This window comes from Anoplolepis gracilipes, chromosome 7, assembly GCF_047496725.1.
Source record: "Anoplolepis gracilipes chromosome 7, ASM4749672v1, whole genome shotgun sequence".
NCBI lineage: Eukaryota > Metazoa > Arthropoda > Insecta > Hymenoptera > Formicidae > Anoplolepis > Anoplolepis gracilipes.
In genome coordinates this window covers 4,293,404-4,313,732 of record NC_132976.1, presented here as the reverse complement: position 1 = coordinate 4,313,732, position 20,329 = coordinate 4,293,404, and the positions used below count along the sequence as shown (strand labels likewise).

General features: G+C 32.0%; 1 protein-coding gene across 6 annotated transcripts in view; it reads left to right on the top strand.

Moving 5' to 3' along the window:
• The window catches only part of Syt7 (Synaptotagmin 7), a 169,701-nt gene that overhangs the window by 67,396 nt on the left and 81,976 nt on the right, over positions 1-20,329 (top strand). For all 6 annotated transcript variants that reach the window (XM_072896353.1, XM_072896354.1, XM_072896356.1 and 3 more), the window contains one exon: positions 710-954. In XM_072896353.1, the coding sequence (XP_072752454.1) occupies positions 710-954 (245 nt within the window). The remainder of the gene's footprint in view (positions 1-709; positions 955-20,329) is intronic.

Below are 20,329 nucleotides of genomic sequence, written 5' to 3'. Positions count from 1 at the left end.
TTTATTTCGTATGTGGTTTATCTATTCTCGGCCGAGGTTTAGCTGAAATAGTTCGCGTGCACATGTAGATATCCCAAATTGCGACCGAATCTCATTCGTGCATGGAATGACATGGTTTATCTCTCATGGGCGTAATGTCTCACGGAGCGCCGATGCCTTCCTGACTACTGTAGGCAAGGGCTACATATGTATAAGGCTACTGTCAAGGTATTACACTCCGTATTGACCGGGGTCTTGCCTTGGCTGCAGCTACCTCGTAGTACGTGCGAAGTCTGCGAATGAATTTTTCGGACGTGCTCGATCATGCCAAGTTCTGACCCGCGAGCAAAAGACATTCTCGTCGCCAGTTTTATACGAGCGAAAAAATCTTATGTCTCGCGAGTTTATTACTCAGGTCATGCTTTTTATGAGAAGCGTCGAAATTGTTCTCTCATATATTGTTCAGCAAAAAATAACAGGTTTTTTTTTTTTTTTTTTTTTTTTTTTATAACATCGAATACTACGGCCTCCAAAACGCACAGTTTTGAAAAATTTTAGATTGAAATACAACTCGAGAATGATTCGTTATTTTTTTATTTTGTTATTTTTGAATTGTATGAATTCGTTCGCTTTGATTCAGCAAGATTGTTGTTTGTGTTGTGATGTAAATACAAGCGACGTAAAATGCTTTCATTCTGATCGATGTGTGTGTTTTTTTAATGCATTTCAGGTGGGAATGGAACGTCGTGACGTCATATTGACAGCAGTTTTCGGAACATTCGGAGCTCTCGCAATTTTAATCGGACTCGCACTAGCAATGTGGCTGTATCTGCGTGCTAGGAAGTCCAAACATCAGGACGACGATCTCGAGGATCAAAATGAAAATGGTGAAGGTTCTAGCCAGCAACAGCAATCTACCAAGAAAAATGGTTTTCTGAATCTGAAGACACCTCTCATCAGTACGAAGGCTCTTGGGTGAGTGATTGTTTGTTTTTATTTCGTGAAATAGCCGAATAAACTTATTACGATATAATTCAGTTATTTTCTTCTCTGAAAAATTATTCTTGTAAATTACTGATTTAATATTCGACAACACATAAATATATAAATAATCTAGTACAAACACGCGTAATCAAAATATATTTCTTTTATATTGCCATGTCTCTTTTGCGTATATAAATTGCAACAGTTAATAATGTGTCAGTATATAGAACAAATAAATGTATGCTATTTAGAGTCGTACACTCCGACAGAAGGTAAAAGAAGCTGTGATTGTTATAGCATCCGTTTATCTAATTTTTTTTTTATTTTGAAGATACAACAACTTAATTATAGAATATCATTAATTTTGACGACTATATATTTTCACGACTAAGAACGTCGTTTTATTTTATCTCACAAAATTGCTCGCGTATACTATCGTCATATTCGTCGTTTTGTAACTTTATCGGACGAAAATGAGGTCATATTTTACAGTAGTACATTAATACATGCGGTTAATTCAGATTTTAAGAAAGGTATTATTTCTGGACAATTTTCTTCTCAATCAAGTGCAACGAATTTATTATAGAAGAAAGCACAGATTTAAAAGAAATGGATAATTATTTTTGATGTTTTTAATACTTGAGACTATTTTATTCTCGGAAACGTTTTATTATGTCAATTGTCAAAAATTTGAGATTGAAAATTCCAACGATGTATGTAATTTAATTTTGAACAGAATATGAAACTTTTCAAATACGTTATATTTAATGGCGTAATAAATTAACTTAAAATAGTTCCCTTTTACAAATTTAACTTTGAAATCTTTTGACATTGTGACATAATGAAACATTTTGCTGACTGGATTTATATCGAATATTGAAAAAAAAAAACTACTCTGGAAGAATGATCATTTCGTTTCTTGGATATGAAAAATAGCTGATTGAATTAATTTAATACATTTTCAATATACGCGATAGCTTTTCCCCGTTACTGTTCGAGCATCAAAACGGAGGATAATTTTGCCAAGTAGTATCGTCGGAATATTAGTCAGACAGAGGAGAAAGCAACATGTTTACCGACGGTTGTCGGTAAGTTTATCCGGCCGGCAAAAGCCTCGGCGTTATCGACGAGAATATTTTATCACAGGCAGAGCGTTTCTATCTCGCGCTTAGATAACAGGAATCTCACGACATGCCTCGTATCGATAAAACATTGACAGATGATGTCATCGCATCGTCGAACGATACTCGAAATTTCTGGCAAAGATCACTTAGTACTGACAGTCCTTCATCGCACTGACAGTCCTTCATCCTTAGTCGAGCTAATCAAGAGACTTCACTTCATTGTGCATATTGCTTGTTAGTAGAGGAGATTTGTACCATCGTCTCTATATCAAGATTTATCTTTAAACATTCTCCGTAGTTTTGAGAATTTCCGATACAATATAATGATTTTTTCGCAATTTTATGCAGAGACTATACTATAATAAATATAACTAAGGGATTAATAATATCTTCCTATAATATCGCGCTGAATAAAGAATAAAGCGATTTATCTTTTTCGACTTTAAATTGTACGAATTATTTGAATATCGATATATAAATAAATTCGCGTAATACACATCTGAGATTTCTTTTAAAAGTCACATTAAATTTTATATCTCTTTCTATCGATAATTATGTGTGTATGTGATTTTTCTTAATTATGTAAAACATGTTTTTGTGACACACGATTAAGTTAAACATATAACTAAGGGATTTATATTATAATGCGACAATTTTATAGCGTATTATGACTTAATAATATTATTAATCAACATTATTAGGCTTATTTTCCGACCCTATCAATTAAAGATATTAAGAAATTTCAATATTAGTATTCTCGTTTGAGAGCTCAACCGTTTTCTTCGTGTTAGGCAGACATTTCATTTGTAATTCCATCTCTCGGCAAACGTGACAGACTCTGTAAATAGAGAGCTGAACCCTTTCAACATACGTTTATATGGAGCTAGAACAATTGTTAACGAGCGATTCATGTAACTGTTGCTTTTTATGGCTATTTTCTACTCGTTCATATGACGTCTATATCGTACTCTGTATTTTTTTCATCTCAGGGAGAAAAATAAGACATTATAAAACGCATAATAATGATTAATAAGTGTAAAATTGCCATTTTTTTATACTCGCTTTGAATAAATAATAAAACGATTTAATTTTTCATCGAATAAACTATTCGACTGAATATCTGTATCCACAAATGTCTAACAATAAGATTCTATTTTGAAAACTACATTGAATTCTTTCTATCAATCCAGTTCGTGATCGATTATTATTTTGAAACAAAAAGTTTATGCATATTTCTTAAATAAATTCTTTTAGTTTAAAATCAAGCAGTTTTATCATCGATTACGAAAAATAAGCTTTTATTTCAATTTTATACAGAAATGGAAATACACGAAAGAAATGGAAATTTATTAATTTATTGCAACTTGTCTGTTTTCCTTTATGCTTTCATATCATGCTATAAATAAATATGAAAATTATTCGCGAAAGCGTACGTGATCGCAGACTTTTGTAGATGAAATATTCGATTTTATGCAAAATAGCGACGAGAGATTATCGCAAATGTAGGAATCGAGAAACGGTAACGGATTCTAATCATATTGCCGATTCGATTATCAAGAAATTTGCATGCGGTCGGGCAGCTTGGTTGTAATGGATGTATATGGAATTTTCCATGACAGAGAAACTGAAAACAATAGAAGCAGCAATATACAATTTTCAATGGCTGTCGAGATTGTGGCCCCGAGTGTATGCACGTTTCAGAAATGCGCCATGACGTTATATTCTCAGGATCTCCCAGGATAAATCGCGGTGGAGCAACACGATATCGTATGAATAGCTCAAAGGTTTAGCCGAAAAGCAGAAAAATCTTTTAAATTTTATAATTTATTCATCTTGTGTAAATATGGTTACAGCGATACTTCAGCGAGCATTTACTTGCTCGGAAAAGCGCAAAATCTAACTCAAATAATGACATTTCTATCTTTAAATTCCTTTATACCACATTGTCCCGCTAAAAAGATTGAGATTAACGCAGTATATAAAAGCTGCAAAGTTTTACGGGCGCGATGAATAGGAGAAACTGGACGGATTAGCTGCGTTAAAATTTGGACGTAGTCAATTCTGACAGAATTTGCTTGCGAAAAAAATACTTTTAGCTGTTTAAAATATAAAATTAATAATTAATAATTTATGAATTGAAGTAAAACTGCCCTGTAGAATATAATTTAATTTCAAAATCATGTAAATGTTACATCGAATTAACTGTATTACTGAAATTTTACAGTGACTGTGCATACAAATTTATGAAAATTCTAACTCTACAGGGCAAATCTTTACTTCAGCTTTACAAATTCGTTATTACGTTTATCTTTTAAAAAGCTAAAAGTGCTTTGGGCAAATGTAAAATTCATGTATCTCGAAATGTCATAGATTTTATTAACTTTTGACGTAGCTGATCCGTCGCATTAAATGTCCTTACTCTCAATAATGTCGATTATATTTCCGCGAAATATTATGGTAGGGTAAAAAGTCCGACTTTTCTTCGTGTTCTTTCAATTCTCCATATTCATAAATGGAAAATACAGACGAGATTTGGCGCGACTGCGGGGAAATCAAGGGTACACGGTGATTTATTTGTATTATGCGCGAATAGCGGCGCATTAGTATTTCGACGACGGAGTTGGCGAGTTGTTACGAGAGTGCCGAGGAGAGTCCCTCGGAGACGAAAACTTACTCGCGCGACTGCGCCATGTCGTTTGAGTTATCGTTTTGCCTAAATCCACACACGACAGGGTTCCCTTGTCGGATCCCTTTCTCTACACTCGTTTGAAATTCTGCCCGGAATGTTCATCCGATATAGATCGATTAGCCCTGTAAACTTTATGAGGATTTTAATTTGCGCGACTACGGTCGTTTGAATTCGTTATTGGGAAATGCGTGCAACGTGTCCGCGAATGTCCGCTATTCGTGAAAAGGGAGCATCAACCGGACATACATTATCGTATATCGAGCGAACTTTTTCCACGGGGAAAACTGAAGCGCGGGCAGGAGAAGGGGAAGGAGGAGGGTAGTTTTGCATTCAGCGACGTTGAATGGAAAAAAACAAGTCTCTTGCAGCTCTTTTCCGACAAAGTTTTTCTATCGAACGAATTTGTCGTGTTTGTTTTTCTTTTTATTCTTTCATACAGCGGTACCGACGCGAGAGACGACACAAATTTCGTAGTCTATTCGAAGTCTATCGGCTCTCGCGAATTCTCCTCTGGAAAATAGGCCCCCACTATTCGGCAGTTTCGCTTAAGCTGTTTGCGACAACCACTAAAACGCCGCCCTGTCGTGTTATATCGTCGACTTTAGCCTCGAAGCGATGTGATCCCGCGAAGAGAAGTTTTAAGTCCGCTTTCGACATCGACATTCACGTCGATACTTTGCCACGTGGTTGAACGATTCGGCGATTCTGAAATTAATCGACAGACTTGTAAGGTAATCCATCTTCAATTTTAAGTTTCTTTATATACCTATATACATATATATATATATGGTATATGAGAGATTTCTTATACAAATTAGACAGGGCAATACATTATTAAAAAAATGTAATAAATCAACGATTTATTTAAATTCCTAAAAATTTGGATCTTTCATTCCTACTTATCTATGCCTGTAGAAACATAATAAATGTGATCGAAATATGATACGATAATAGAAATGTAGCCGCGAGTCTCTTACGCAAATATGTCATTTGTTATTAAAGAAACCGCACGACTGAGGATTATCTTAATCGATTAGTTTAGCTTTCAATTCGCACGAAACCGCAGATATTTAATCGGTGCGCGTCGATTTAAAGTGTATTATATGCAACTCGGGGCTCGGGGCACGATAGACAAATTCTCGCGAAAGCATTAATGCATCGAACGCTACCGAATACACGAAACGAACGAAAATGTCTGTGAGACACGCATGACATTTTTGGCCCGCGATAAGCTTCGCGTTTCCGCAACGTTATCTCAAGCCGAGTGCCTTAATTAGTATATCGCATGTGCCTCGAATTTCCGTGCGGTTTGCATAGAAATACAACGCCTGCAGTTGGATATTTTCTGGCAATTATTTCGGGTAACCTGAGACATTTTAGGAAAACAGATATTAACGACTCTCTCTCCATTTTGAGAAATGTATACGTAATTTAACTATAGAAACTCAAATGAATAACAATAAAGCAGGAGTTATTGCCAAAAGTAGAGGGACAGAAATAAAAATCAAAAGTATCTCGTGCATTTTATATGAATACCTTTTTTTGTTATTACAGAATGATTATGATGTACACATTCAAATATTTTTTATAATTTATTATATAATTTTGACGTATAAATTTTCACAATATTTGTATATTTCTGGATTTTTAGAAGCCAAGTAAATGTCATATATTTTCTAATATTATTTGCATTTACTTTTATAAATAAAAATAAAAGCTGTAATTTTTCTTTTATTCATATAAGTTATCATTTCTAGATATAATTTCAGGAATGTAACGTCCTAACGGAATACTTTAATAATTAAACTGATCGCGATTTCTACCTTATATTTTACCTTCCTAAAAAGCTTTTATCATACATTGAGTATTATAGTATATAAGGTACGTCTGAAATTAGAACAACTTGAAAAAGTCAATTTCTCGCAAAAATAAGCAGAAAATGTAGTTTTATGTCTAAAATAGCACAAGATTATTTTTATCTTTTCAATAAATGTTGAATCTTTTTACGTATATTTCGATATCTATTGTTGAAGTAAAAACAATGAAGTGTAAATATGCCAATTTTTGAATAATTATATTTTCTTTTTTTTTCTTTCTTTGGAACATACTCTTCGACAAAAAACATTTACTTTCACATCGTTTGCTTCGATTTATTTCTTTATGAGAAATCATCTCTTCGTACCACTATTTCAGACGCACTCTAGCTTGAAGACGGAAGTAATTTACTGTTCTCTTTAACCCATATGAAAGAAAAAACGTGAAGATGAAGAGAAACTAGAAAAAGGCATTTTATTGTCGAGAGTATAATGGAAGTCGACCTATTTATTATTTTCTTCTCTCATAATGCATTATTATATTGTCATTCATACCTTAATGAGGAGCGTGAAATGGGACACATAAGTATATACAATATACACAGTGTGTCATTGAAATACTTAAACATTACATTGATTTATACAGGGTGTCCTGTAATTGGTTGTAAATGGCAGATTCTTGAGATTATTTGAACTCCATTCTTCTTCAGCGAAAATATCAAAGAATGTCATCATTTTTTGCAATTTTTATCATTACATATCTTTATAATTAAGCCTTAAATTAAACTTCTATTACAATAAACTCTATCTGAAATTAAGTGAAGAACGTAGTTTTAGTAATTTTTTAACTTCAAAAAGTTTAGTTTGCGAAAAGTGCCTTTTTTTTCAATCACTTATAACTCGGAAATTATTGATGCCTCGACATTTTTGCTGAGGAAACATCGTCTCCAAGTGATCTCAAGAATTTGCCATTAGTAGGTTTTTCACCAATTACAAGACACCCTTTATTTATATTGCGCAAAGTTTTGAACACGTTTTGTACAATAGTAAATAGCGAAAGCCATTAATTACCTAAGTAATTCACATTAAAAATTGATTTTGCAAATTACAAATGATTATTTTACTTTGTAAAATAATAAAGTTCAAAATATAAAAAGAATTTTGGATAGTCACGTAAAATATCAATTTTTTTTCGCAAAAGATTATCATATCCAGAAAATAATAACAAATATTGGTTTTTTAAAATAAAATTTTTATATTTAATTTATAAGATATGTATGTTTTATATTTTGTTAAAAAAAATGTTTTTTTTCAACTACGTGTTCAAGATTAATTAATATTCTCGCAGCTGTTTTTTATAAAATTGAATCTTTTTGATAAAGACATTAAATTGTTTTAATAATAAACACAAATATGGTCCATGCTATGTCGATAAAATTTTTAATATACATGATGTTTCGACTCACTGTAAGGATGAAAAAAAAGTCATACAAACTTGATTCTGAAGCCGCTTCTTTTCATTTTATAAACTTTTTTTTTTTAAACACAACTTTGATAAGATTATTTATATTACATGACTTTCTTTCATCCTTACAGTAGTAGAATATGCTCTTAAAGTTTGGCCTCCTATTTCTGAAACACCTTATATATATGAGTAAATAACAAGAAGTCAAGTTACATGTTTCTGCGTAGAATGTACAAACCGTTGTGCTAAAAAAAAATACTACTTCTAACTAAAAAATAATTTTAAGACACTGCTTCGAAATAGATAAAAATTTAGATTCGCTTGATTTTTAAGTTTATTACATCGCAACACTAAAAGTTATATTGTGTATATTTTAAGGCATAAACACATATATTTTACAGTATTTTATATTTTCAGATATTTGAATATTTGTGTATTTTGTCGAAAGTTTGTCTAGGCAAAAAGTACTTTAAAGCTTTAAAGCACTGAATTACGCGGGCACGCTTTCCGAGAAAAATCACTCTTGACTGACCAAGCATGTGGTCATTCTACTTTCCGCAGTTAGTCGTGTCCTTTTTACATTCTCGCACGAAGTACCTTGAAAACATTTCGTCTCCGGCAAAGCTTTGGTATTCGAAATATTCTAAGTATTTTGATATAAAAAAATGTTTTTATGTATTGTTAAACAATATTAATTATCAGCATTTTTAACTACTTTTAAACTATTAATATTTTTATTAAACTAAAATACAATATATATATATATATATATATATATATATATATATAAAGTAACAAGAGTAATTGCAATATTCCTTCATGCACACACATTTAATAATGATCATAACTAGTTACAATAATAATTATTTAATCAAAATATATTTTGAAATAATCAAGGAACCATGATGCTTAATTATTAGAGCATATTGCAATATATAATATTGTTAATGTGTGTGTAGCGAATTTATTGCATAATATATTCTTTAAAGATAAAAATGTATTAAATTTATTAAATAATAATAATATGAATTAAATAATAAATAATAACTTATTTATTTTGATGTATATAACTTATATATTTTTATGTATAATATAAACAGAAATCATATGATCTTTCGTAATGAATAATCAAAATTGTATGTATATTCATTTATTCAGGAAAAAGTTGCATTGTATATCATATTTACATTTTATATATTATTCAGGATACTAAGATCGTTACGATGTTTCGCAAATGGTACGTATTGTCATCCTACTAGTCTCGCGACGGAATTGATCCTAGTAAGCAGCTGCGCAGTCGACGCAAACGCGTATAACAACACAGGATTCTAATTATGAATAATACAGTATCATTTGTATCGTTGCTGACGTCGTTAAACATCCGATTATTTATGTCTCATTGACTCGATTCTGTGAGAATATCTGGCTTTATCTTTTACTTTATAATTATGATTTAACTATGATTTAATTATGATTTAATAATATATTTATCTTCTAAGATTGCACAAACTTCAAATTTTGATGTTGGATAAATTAAAGACGATTTATGTGCGCAAGATATTTCCAATTATTTACTTTTTTGCATATAACTAAATAATGTTGGTTATTAAGAATCATGATAAATATACCAATATATGTAACTTTAAAAGTTACATATATTGGTATATTAAATATAACTTTTAAAGTACACTTAGTTTTCCGATATATCGAGTATAAATAGAATTGGTAGACTTAATCCTTTTTACGCGAAACTCGTAAAATTATTCATAAAATTTTTTTCTCCTCGGATTCTATTGACTTTTATTATTGTACGATTTTTTCTAATCTAATACGCTATTAAAACTTTTCGATGTAATATCGAAACTCTTAATGCAGAAAAAATTTAAATTCAATCTTTATCCAGACACTAATGGACTCCTTCTAGATTTTATATAAAATTTAATTAGAAATTAAATGTATAGTTACATAATATATGTATATGTTATTCATTATCAGAGATAGGAGAAAAAAGAACATATCTATATGAAAATAAATATAAAATAAGACCTACAGATTTTTAATTATAATAAAATATTATTTAAAGTATTATTTAATTACTAAATATTATTAAAATATTATTTAATTATATTAATTATCTAATTCTTATTTATAAATAAAGTAATAGATTTTTTCAGAAAATTGTATATAATATTAAAATACGTAAAAATAAGTACATTTAAACAAATGTATTTATATAGCAAATATTTTTTATACAAAATTTAATATATTTTTTATAAAATCAATATTTTTAATTTTTAACTTATTATTATTTTAATTTATTTGCTTGTGGAAAATAGGTTAGCGGGATAAAGAATTAAAGATAAAAGATATTCAATCATTAATCATTTTAAGACATTAACGTCTCAGAAACAGATTTCTTATTACGTTGTTTTTAATATTAATCGAAGCCCACCGGCGATAAATTGTTTTGGAATGGAGCCGAACAAATTGGTACGACGGGAGGTTTATCTAAGCGTGTTTTAATCGACACGATTACACCATCTTACGCTCAGCGGGAAAATAGCGAACGTTCTAATAAGAGGTAACAAAGTAATTAACATCAATTAACTTTTAAACGACCTTATCGTGTCTGACTTTATTCATCAAAGTCAACCATCATCCTATTACGTCACATTGCACTTTATTCATTTTGCTGGAAAGTATCTCGAGATTGATCAGGATCTTGAATAAATCTCCGTTAAAATAACTGCAATTAACTATTAGATGTAATTTATTTTTGTCCCGGCGCACATACATAGACTTTCATTGTCAAGAAATGATTTACCATCTAATCAGAAAAAAGTCACGTGCAGTTTTCAACATGAAAATTAATTAAATCTAAAGGACTCGGAAAGTTTATATTAATTGAATATTAAATTGAACCCTTGATATATACTTGGCAATATAGTTTGTGCGCGTGATAAATTATTACATTACAAAACAATTCTTATATATAGCTGTATCATTTGTTTTTTCTTAAGCTCATAATATTGTACGTATTTGCGAGTTATTTACGGACTGTGGACGAACAATAGTTCGCGTTCTCTCTCCTCTACGATGTCTCGAATATAATTTTAAATCGATTTGATTCTCGAGAACATCTTTACTACCTACCTTTCACAATTAAAACGAACCTATCGTTTGATAAAGGAATCTCGAGAGAAATTGGTTGCGGTCTTGACCTACAGACATTTGTCTGACGTTTTCCGTTGCACGAGCGCAAGAAATGAATACCGTCCGCATACAAAATATTTGCTTGCCCGCACACAGCCTGGAGCAGCATTCAAACACAATACGTGTGTGCTACATTTTATTAAATTACTTAATATTTATGTTGAATTCACATTTCTCGTAAAGTCGTCTCGACATTTCTGTATTTCCATCTTTTATCACTAGTATTTTTATTTATTTTTACGATTCTCACTCATCATCGTCTCTAAGCATTCTTTTCTCTCTCTCTCTCTCTCTATTTTTCTCTATCTTTCTTTGTCTTTCGGTTGTCCCGATGAATTCCTATTGTCGACCGATCGATATGCAAACAGAGAGAGTAAAATGAAAGGGAAGAGAGTGAGAGAAAAGGAGCAAGAAAAAGAGAAGATAGACAGGCAAAAGACGCGAGAAAAGCAAGCAATAGAATAGACAGCTACTGTACTTAAAGATCATTATCAAGGTTTTAGAAAATCTCCGAGATATAATGAAGCGCGTGAGAGAGCTTTTAGAAAAAAAAGAAGGGAGAAACGAGAAAAAAAAGAATGTAAATATGGAATATTACTTTTAGCTTATCATGACAGCCATTCTTACTCTCTCGCTGTAATATGGTATTTACATTGCGGATAACATCGTTTAATATTACAGCTATATAACGATATATATTCCTCCATATTGAGATAAGTCGTAAAGACGCGTTTAATTAAGGCATCAAAATGATTTATTTCAAACATAAGAACGAATACCGTCGTGTAAGCATATTTGAGATGCTAACGCGGTCATTTTGTTTAAAATGAAAATACATTTGAATCTCCTAAAAGGATTTTTAAGACTTTACGTTATGTGCTTTTTATTATAATAATTAATTACGAGCTTTTCTTTTCTCTTCTAAATAATATATATAAAATATAATTCTCTTCTTCTCAGCCGTATTCTCATGTCTGAAGAGTCGTGACGTCATAACTATATATGCTGTTTTTGATCGATTGCCTCCAATAAAATATAATACAAAAATATAAAAAAATTAATATAATATAATAATGCTAATAAATATGAGCGTATTTATGTATACTTACATGTAATTTTCTTTATTTTTTGAAATTATAGAAGTTTATAAAAAAAGAATTCTAAAAAATTAAATTAAAGAAAATTAATTTGCTGAAATTATAAATATAATAATAATATATATAATAATGCTAATACATATAGTATATAATTTTCTTTATTTTTGAAAAGAGTTAACAAGAGTTTAAAAAGAAAAGAATGTAAAAATGAAAGAGAAACAATTTGTTGAAATTACTTTTTCTTTATATTAATTCTTGCAATTTGTTTTTTATGAAATCACGTAACTTTAGAATTAAAGAAAATCAGTTAACGTGAAGCAAACGCAAAAAGCACACATAAGTACGAAACCCATTTCACTCGAGGTTTTGCTTAGGTTGGCAACAACAGAGATGATTCCTTCGGGACAGAGGCTAAAAATGCTTTTGCTAGAAATGCTGCGAGTGCTTAGCAGTAATGGTGGATTTTTCCTGTAAGCGAAAAATATCGTTCTCTTTGTTAAGATGAAGTTAAAACGGAAATATATAATTTGTATCAAAGCGAACAATAAAAGTAATGTGGCGTTAAATCGTATTGAGAAAAGCGATACGCTTTTAAAATAAAACATTAAAAAAAGATTATATATCACTATAGTATAAAATAAAATGTTTTAGTTGCTCGAAAGAAAAGAGATAATATTTTAACCATAAGTACACTTTATGGTGTTTTAAATTGTTTTTGTTTTTTGACTAAATAAAATCTATTATGTTACATTATACTTCAAAGCATTCTGGCTTTTTGATGAAAAATGCTCGACAACATTTCACTGCACTTTAAAAGACTTTTGTTTTTCCATTTTGGTTTTACATATTCGATAGGGTTTTAACACGTGTTCAAGTATTTTGAAGCTTTTTGACTGAATAATGCGCGTTCTGGTACTATCGAAATACACGGGAAAAAACAGTGAAGTGAACAATGAAGCGAACATTGAGAAACAAAAACGTTTTTGGTTTCAACAGCATCTTGCTGCATTAATATTATATATACGGTTTTGTATTGATTAAAATTAATATTTGTCTATAAAATTGTTTGTTTCATATACATTTCAAATTGAAAATAATACAGCCATAGACAAAGTAAGTGAAATGATGGAAAGAGGTTACCCAGGAAAAGAAAAATTATATTGAGGACTAATTTTTTTTTTTTCATTTATTTATCTTTGCAATAAAATTGAATAAAAAAATACATAAAAACTTCAAATAATCTACGTTATATGTCTCGACTTTTCTATAATATAATACAGAACGAAAGAAACTATATATATTCAACTGCTCCATAAAATTGCACTTTTCGGTACTTCTACATTTGGAGTAGTAAGGAAGTTATTCAACTTATCTGTAGAGTTTTCTCTGACCGACTCCACCTGTCTTTTCCCACTTTCAAGCGCGCACGAGGGAAAAAAAAAGGAATAGGAAATAGTTTGCTAACTCCTGAGGCAACAACGTAACTGCCGCGCCAGATTATGCGGATCACCCGATAGACTCAATTTACTTTGAAAATTCTCCACACGAGTGATATATATTTTTTTCTTTCTAAAGTGATCTTTTAAATTAAAATCACTTTTGCGTCATACACGTGCGCGAAAACTTTATACTCTTATTAATTTAATACCAGTTATTGTTTATTTTCTTTTTCAGAGTAAAATGTAATACCGCGTGAAATTAATGAGATTTATATGTAAATTTTTATATTTTTGTTTTTAGAAAAAAATCGTTTTACGAAATGTAATGGCACTTTAGTTCGAGTGCGGGAGATCTTATTTCGCGAAGAAACTCTTTTTGAAACTGTTGATGGTTAAATTTATTATTTGACTTTTGATTTCGTGTAGCAGTGTTAATATTATTTCACCCGGTGTGAAAATCATAATATTGGTATTATGTAATGCAATTAAAATTTCATAACTTAATGTATTCCGAAAACTTTTATCAAAGCTTTCTCACTTTATTTGTTAACGTCCGTCGAGTTTGATTAATTCGCTTCAAGTGTGAAAAATGTGATTTTTTTTCGCGAATGCCACTGTGTGCCTCGGCGCCGCATTTAGCTTGAAACTTTGCCTAAAGGTGTGATTTTATAGCCAACCATATAAAGTTTTTGGACGTAGGATAGTAGACTCAGGTGCTTTGCCTCTTGATGGATGGAAAGGGGTGAGGTGGAATGAACGAGGTGGGCGGCAGAAGTTCTCCATTGTTTTCACGTTGCGGTGGTTATATCTTCTAGCTCTAGCTCTCGGAATTCCGTGACCGTAAGCTAATGAAATTACCGCGGTCCTTTGCGTGATGTGTACATAGCTGTCGACGTGCCACTTCTGCACATCTCCACAGCCGTACATTGCCATTTCCTGAATTGCATCCTGGATTATATTATATTTGCGGTTTATGTCAATCATATTTTCGACGCAATCAAAAGATTATCAGAAAGAGAGAAAAGTCTTGTCGAAGTATAAATTCTCAGCATCTGATTGTGGGAGAGAAGTTTGGATTTATATGTATATCTAATATGTATATTTATTTCATGTAATGACAAGGTGTATATTCCTTAGAAAAACATGAAAAACCTGGGATTCTCAAGGAATTTTTTGTATCTGGGGATCCTGGGACCGTGGAGAAAGCAGGGAATTTTCATAGAATTTTATTGAAACTCAGGGAATTTAAAAAAAAAAAATTTTTTTTTAATAATTTTGCTTTTATACTGTAAATTATATATATATATATATATATATATATATCTGTTTACATACGTATTTAATGTCTTAACAAAATATTGAATATACAACACACATTCTTTATTTTAATTTTTAGCGCTGAAAATGATACTGTTATGAAAGTTCAAATTTTAAAAAATTTTTTCCAGAGTACATTTGTAAATGTAACAATTAAAATTTAAATAGCTTTATATTTTTTTTTCCTACGAGTGAAAAATATTAGAAAACGCGTACAATAAAAAAGTTTATTTTAAAAAATTGCCCCAAAAAATCTGTGAAATATTCTCTTTACATGGAAAAAATATCTAATAAAATAAAAAAAAAATTTTAGAGAATTTTTTTACAAGATTTGAGTAGACATCCTGAATGAGAATTGGTTAACATGTTTGGTTGAATTTTTGACGCTTCCGAATCAATCTTCTTGAAAAGATCTTGTAAAGGATTATCAGCAAATATTTTTCCGTTTTATGTTTAAAGCATCTAATTGCAAGCATGAAGCTTAAGGCCTTGCTGTAGTTGGATAATGCGCGCGATAATTCCGGCGGACTTTTGGGGGTGGGCGCGCGTTACTTTTTGATTTATTGCGGGGGAGTGATTTAGGATCACGCGGCAAGCGGAGAGCACAAGCGTATAATATTTCGGTGGATATTGGCCACGTGTTATCGAGATATTTAAGTTCGGCGCTAGAGCTACAGGAAGCTGGGGAGCGTAAATCACGAATGATACGGGGCATGTTGCTCGCTGATGCGAAGAGCGCAAGCTCGGGAGAAGGAGAGAGAGAGGATGTGTCACACATCCGAGAATACCGCGTATACCGACACACGCGGATTACGTATCGCTCGTCCCATGTATGACTTGTTTATGCACTGCATGGTACGCGCGCGGCGTGATTAGCAGAAGCTCGTTCGCACCGTATATAATTGTCAAAATTCCCTGAATCTCTTTCCGAGATCCGAAAAATAAATACAGATGAATAATATTGATATGTAATTTATAACTTGATATTTACACGATGATAATTAAAATATACAAATAATTGTGCACGTGCAGAAAATTTACTACATGTATATACTTCGTGTACGCAATATATTCGTGCAAATATCGATATTTGAACTGCAGGAATTGCGGCAGAAACGATAAAGTATATATGTATATATATATTTTTTTTTTTATATATTTGTTGTATATATTTATATATTTTTTCAACGTAATTTTCGTATAACACTTATTTGAAGCGTTGTATTAGATACACTTTTGTCAGATAAAACTGGCACATTTTTTACTCGCATACACGATTGAAAAAAGAAATAGCGTGTTAAATACGCACAACGAAAAATTATAATCGCTTTTTCCGTGTCACCAACAATGAAGTATATCAAAAGAGGGGTCTCGATGTTGCCGCTTTTCGATCGCATGCCGTTTCAATTCCAACGGAAAGGCCGTCGGTATTTCAAGTCGATTAAACATCGCATGTGTCAGAAGTAATCCCGTTCACCATCGACAATTCGCGCCAACGGAACATGCGATAGAAATAACGTACACGCGCGATTCTTTTTGTATTTTTTTTTTTTTTTTTTTTTTTTTCGATTTTTGGCGTCTCTCTTTCTCTCGCTCTCCCGTTTCTTTGTTATCAGGTCGAACATGGATAAATTATTCAACGCCTCGTGCGCCGAGAGACCATGGGCGGAAGGATGGCGTTATGAAAACGCAACGGTACACGTGCGATAAATTCCGCTATATTTCCCCCTTCTTGTCCCTCCCTCTTCTTTCCCTCGTGGGAGGGAGGGGGGGGGGAGTGGAAGCGAGTCAATTGGCAGCGCGCCAAGGGACGCGAAGTGTTTCGTAGCACTTAGACCGACGAAATGCAACAGATGCCACTTGTTACGTTGCGATGCTATAACTATTCGAATCTTTTTACGATCTCTCTTGTTGGAGCGACTCGATTTGGTCAAGTAACGAACGAGAAATGCTATCGAGAGGGATGAGAGTTGTATTTTTAATACTTGAGATGCAATTTTTCGTATCATTTGCGAGCAGTTGAATGAATTTTGTTCGTCATCGTTTCAGCACGGCATTAAACGACGCAATTTCTCGCGTGGATGTGAAAAATGTTTGCGAATTATGCTAGCTGGGATTAAAAATAGCAGGGTCTACGTGAGATGCAAGAACGAGCACTTATGACGTTCCTTTGTCATTTTGAGGAGTTATTAAGTGGCACTTTTAACATATCTTGTGTAATAAATTTAGCATTTTATTAGAATTTGTGAGTATCTAAAAGATGATAAAAGATATTCCTTAAAAATGCAGTGTGTCAACGTGTTCGTGTTAACGCGATTTTTTACCAGATAAATTAAAGCAGCTACACGACGACGAAATCTGATCGAATTTGTAATTCATACAACCATATAAGCCAATAATTCACATATAAAGTTTCGATATTACCAAGAAATTGATTTGAGTTTCCGTTATTTTTATATCAATATATATTTGTTGTTATGTGATTCGATAGTTTTTAGTAGCGGTAGTTTAAAATTTTTCTGACTTTTTACATGGGATATCTCGGATAATATATGGAACTCGTTTCACAGGAATGTATTTAATATTTAAAAGCAATAAAAAAAGTTTATGTAAACACATGTCTGATTTTACTTCCGAGTTATAGCGAGTTTTTTATTATAACAATTTGTGTATCTATGTATCTTTGTGAAAAGTTTATGAAATGACCATCTTTTATTGGAATGCACTTGCAACTAGTTAAAATCGGACATAGTTTATAGTGAACTTTCTCTATTGTTTCAACTTTTAAATTTGTTTCTGAACTAGTTTTAGTATATTGCGGGTTACCCTGTATATAAGCCTAAGAGCATTTCTCAGAATTTTTCAACAAACTTCCGTAAGATATCCGATCACTTTAGTTCAAAGTTAGTTATTATTGATTCGTAGTAAACGGAGTTACATCCTCTTCTCGACCGGTCTAATCGAAAATCGTTCGGTACAATTTCTCGTGGAGCGTGTGACGTTCACATCCATTCTTCTTCGAGGAAACGTAAAGAAGCACTAGGATAAAAAGGGGTCGTCATCTGGTGCCATAAATAAGACCCTCGTATTAAGATACGCAAGTTTTTTTGCTGCCGGAGGAACCCACAGAACTCGAGCTTCATGGATGACGTCGATGACATTATTACGGTCAACCGACATTATATAAATTGCTCACCCTTCAAGCTCAAATATGTTATATTTAATCGAGAGTCAGAGATGAGCATTTTGTTCGGATAACTTTTTAATTTACTGCGTTATTCGAAAATTTTATCCATTATTTGTTATTGACACGATAATATTCGTTTGCTATATAAAATTGCATTTATCTGTAGAATCAACATGTGCAAAAATGACGGAGAAACATTGTATTTATTACGAATGATTCAACATTCACGCGAAATATTAATATGAATCAGAGAAATTTTTTGTGAAGCTTTTAAAAATCAAGGCCGTCGCTCATGGTCGCTTTAAATATCACCCACGAGAGAAGAAAATGAGGAGAGATAGAAAGAGAAGTGGTTAGAGAAGAGACATTACGCCGTCTCGTAAAAGAGACGTTACAGTCTCTTCGTATGTCTATCGAAAGGCGCGCTTTGTCGATGTCGAAAAGGAATGTCTGAAGAGGCTTTATGCGAATCGCGCTCGTCAAAGGCCTTCGAAAGATGGGACTTTGTGCGGAATTGAACATGACAGTTGCGACAGCGGGAATCCTGATTTACGGAGGCATAGTTCCTTCAGCTCTTCAGCTGTGAATCGCCGGATGAAACATTACATCTTTTTCTCGTCGGAGACTTTCGCTCGTCGCGTTGTATTAGCGGAACGACAAGCGAAATTTTTCGTATAAATCGCGATTAGTTACGAGAATAAAAAAGCAGAGCGAGCGCGAAAGATGGAAGCGAAGGCATTTATATTTTCAAAACAAAAATAAAACTACTTGCTGCCAGAATGCTTATTTGAAATCTTGTAAAAAAATTTTTAGAAAATTCTCTGATCAAGTATTTTTGCACAAAATTCCAAATAAAAAGAATATTTTAAAGATTTCTTTTTTAAATTATATTTTGAAGATTTTTTAAAATAAATTTTTTTTATTGTACGCGTTTTTTTATTTATACGAAGAAAAAACACAAAAACACTTAAGTTTAAAGTGCTAAATTTAAAATTACGAATGTACTGAAAAAAAAGAAAACCTGAATATTTTCTAACTTTCATTGAGGTAAAAATTTTTAACTTTTATTTTCATTTTTTATCACTAAAAACCTTATACATATTCAAGATTTTGTTAAGAAATTGAATATATAATAAACAGAGATGGATATATTTTTAATTTACAAAAGCAAAATGATTATAGACAGAATTTTTTTTTTTAAATTCCCCAAGTTTCAATAAACTTTCATGAGAATTCTCCTCAAGTACAAAAAAATTCCGGAGAATTTCAGGTTTTTCATGTTTTTTCAGAGTATGCACTTTGTTTGCGTTATTAGGTACTATCTTTGTTAGTCAAAAATATGCAAGAAGTGGGGTAATTCAATATTGTATGATTGACTTGAATCGGATGCTCGTGCAAGGAAAATATTGTACGAGGAAACTGTTAGGAAATTATCTGGATAAAAAGCGGAAAATGGAAGCGGTAAGTAAGTCTAATGTACGGTTCTCGCGAAGACATTTTCACGAGGCAGGCGGAAGGGAGATAACGGTCTCTTCGGTCGAGCACCGAGTCATTTACGATACACACTACAGTTTATCCCTTCCGAATTTACCCGCCTGAAAGTAGTTGTATCGGGATTTCATCGCAAATATTGGTCTTACGGTGTCAGGTGCTTAGGTGGTTTGCAGATGCGCATTTAATATATAATATCGGCTCTCCCGGTCAATTTATCGAGATGCTTGGAATATAATCCTTGAAAAACGAGTATGAAATATTTCGATAAGAATTGTTAAAAAATACATATGCAACCCCGCGTGATGATCGAGAGATTCACAGACGATTTATAATGCAGGATGTCTTCTTGGAAAAATATGGAAAATGTAGAAATCTTAGAGATTTTTTTTTGTATCTGAAAAAATCGGGGAAGTTTCATGGAACTTTATTGGGATTCAGGGAATTTTTTCAAAAATTCCTTTTTTGATTTTTGAATTTTGCAATCATATAAACAGTAAATCGTTTGTGAGAAACTGGTGTTTTACTTT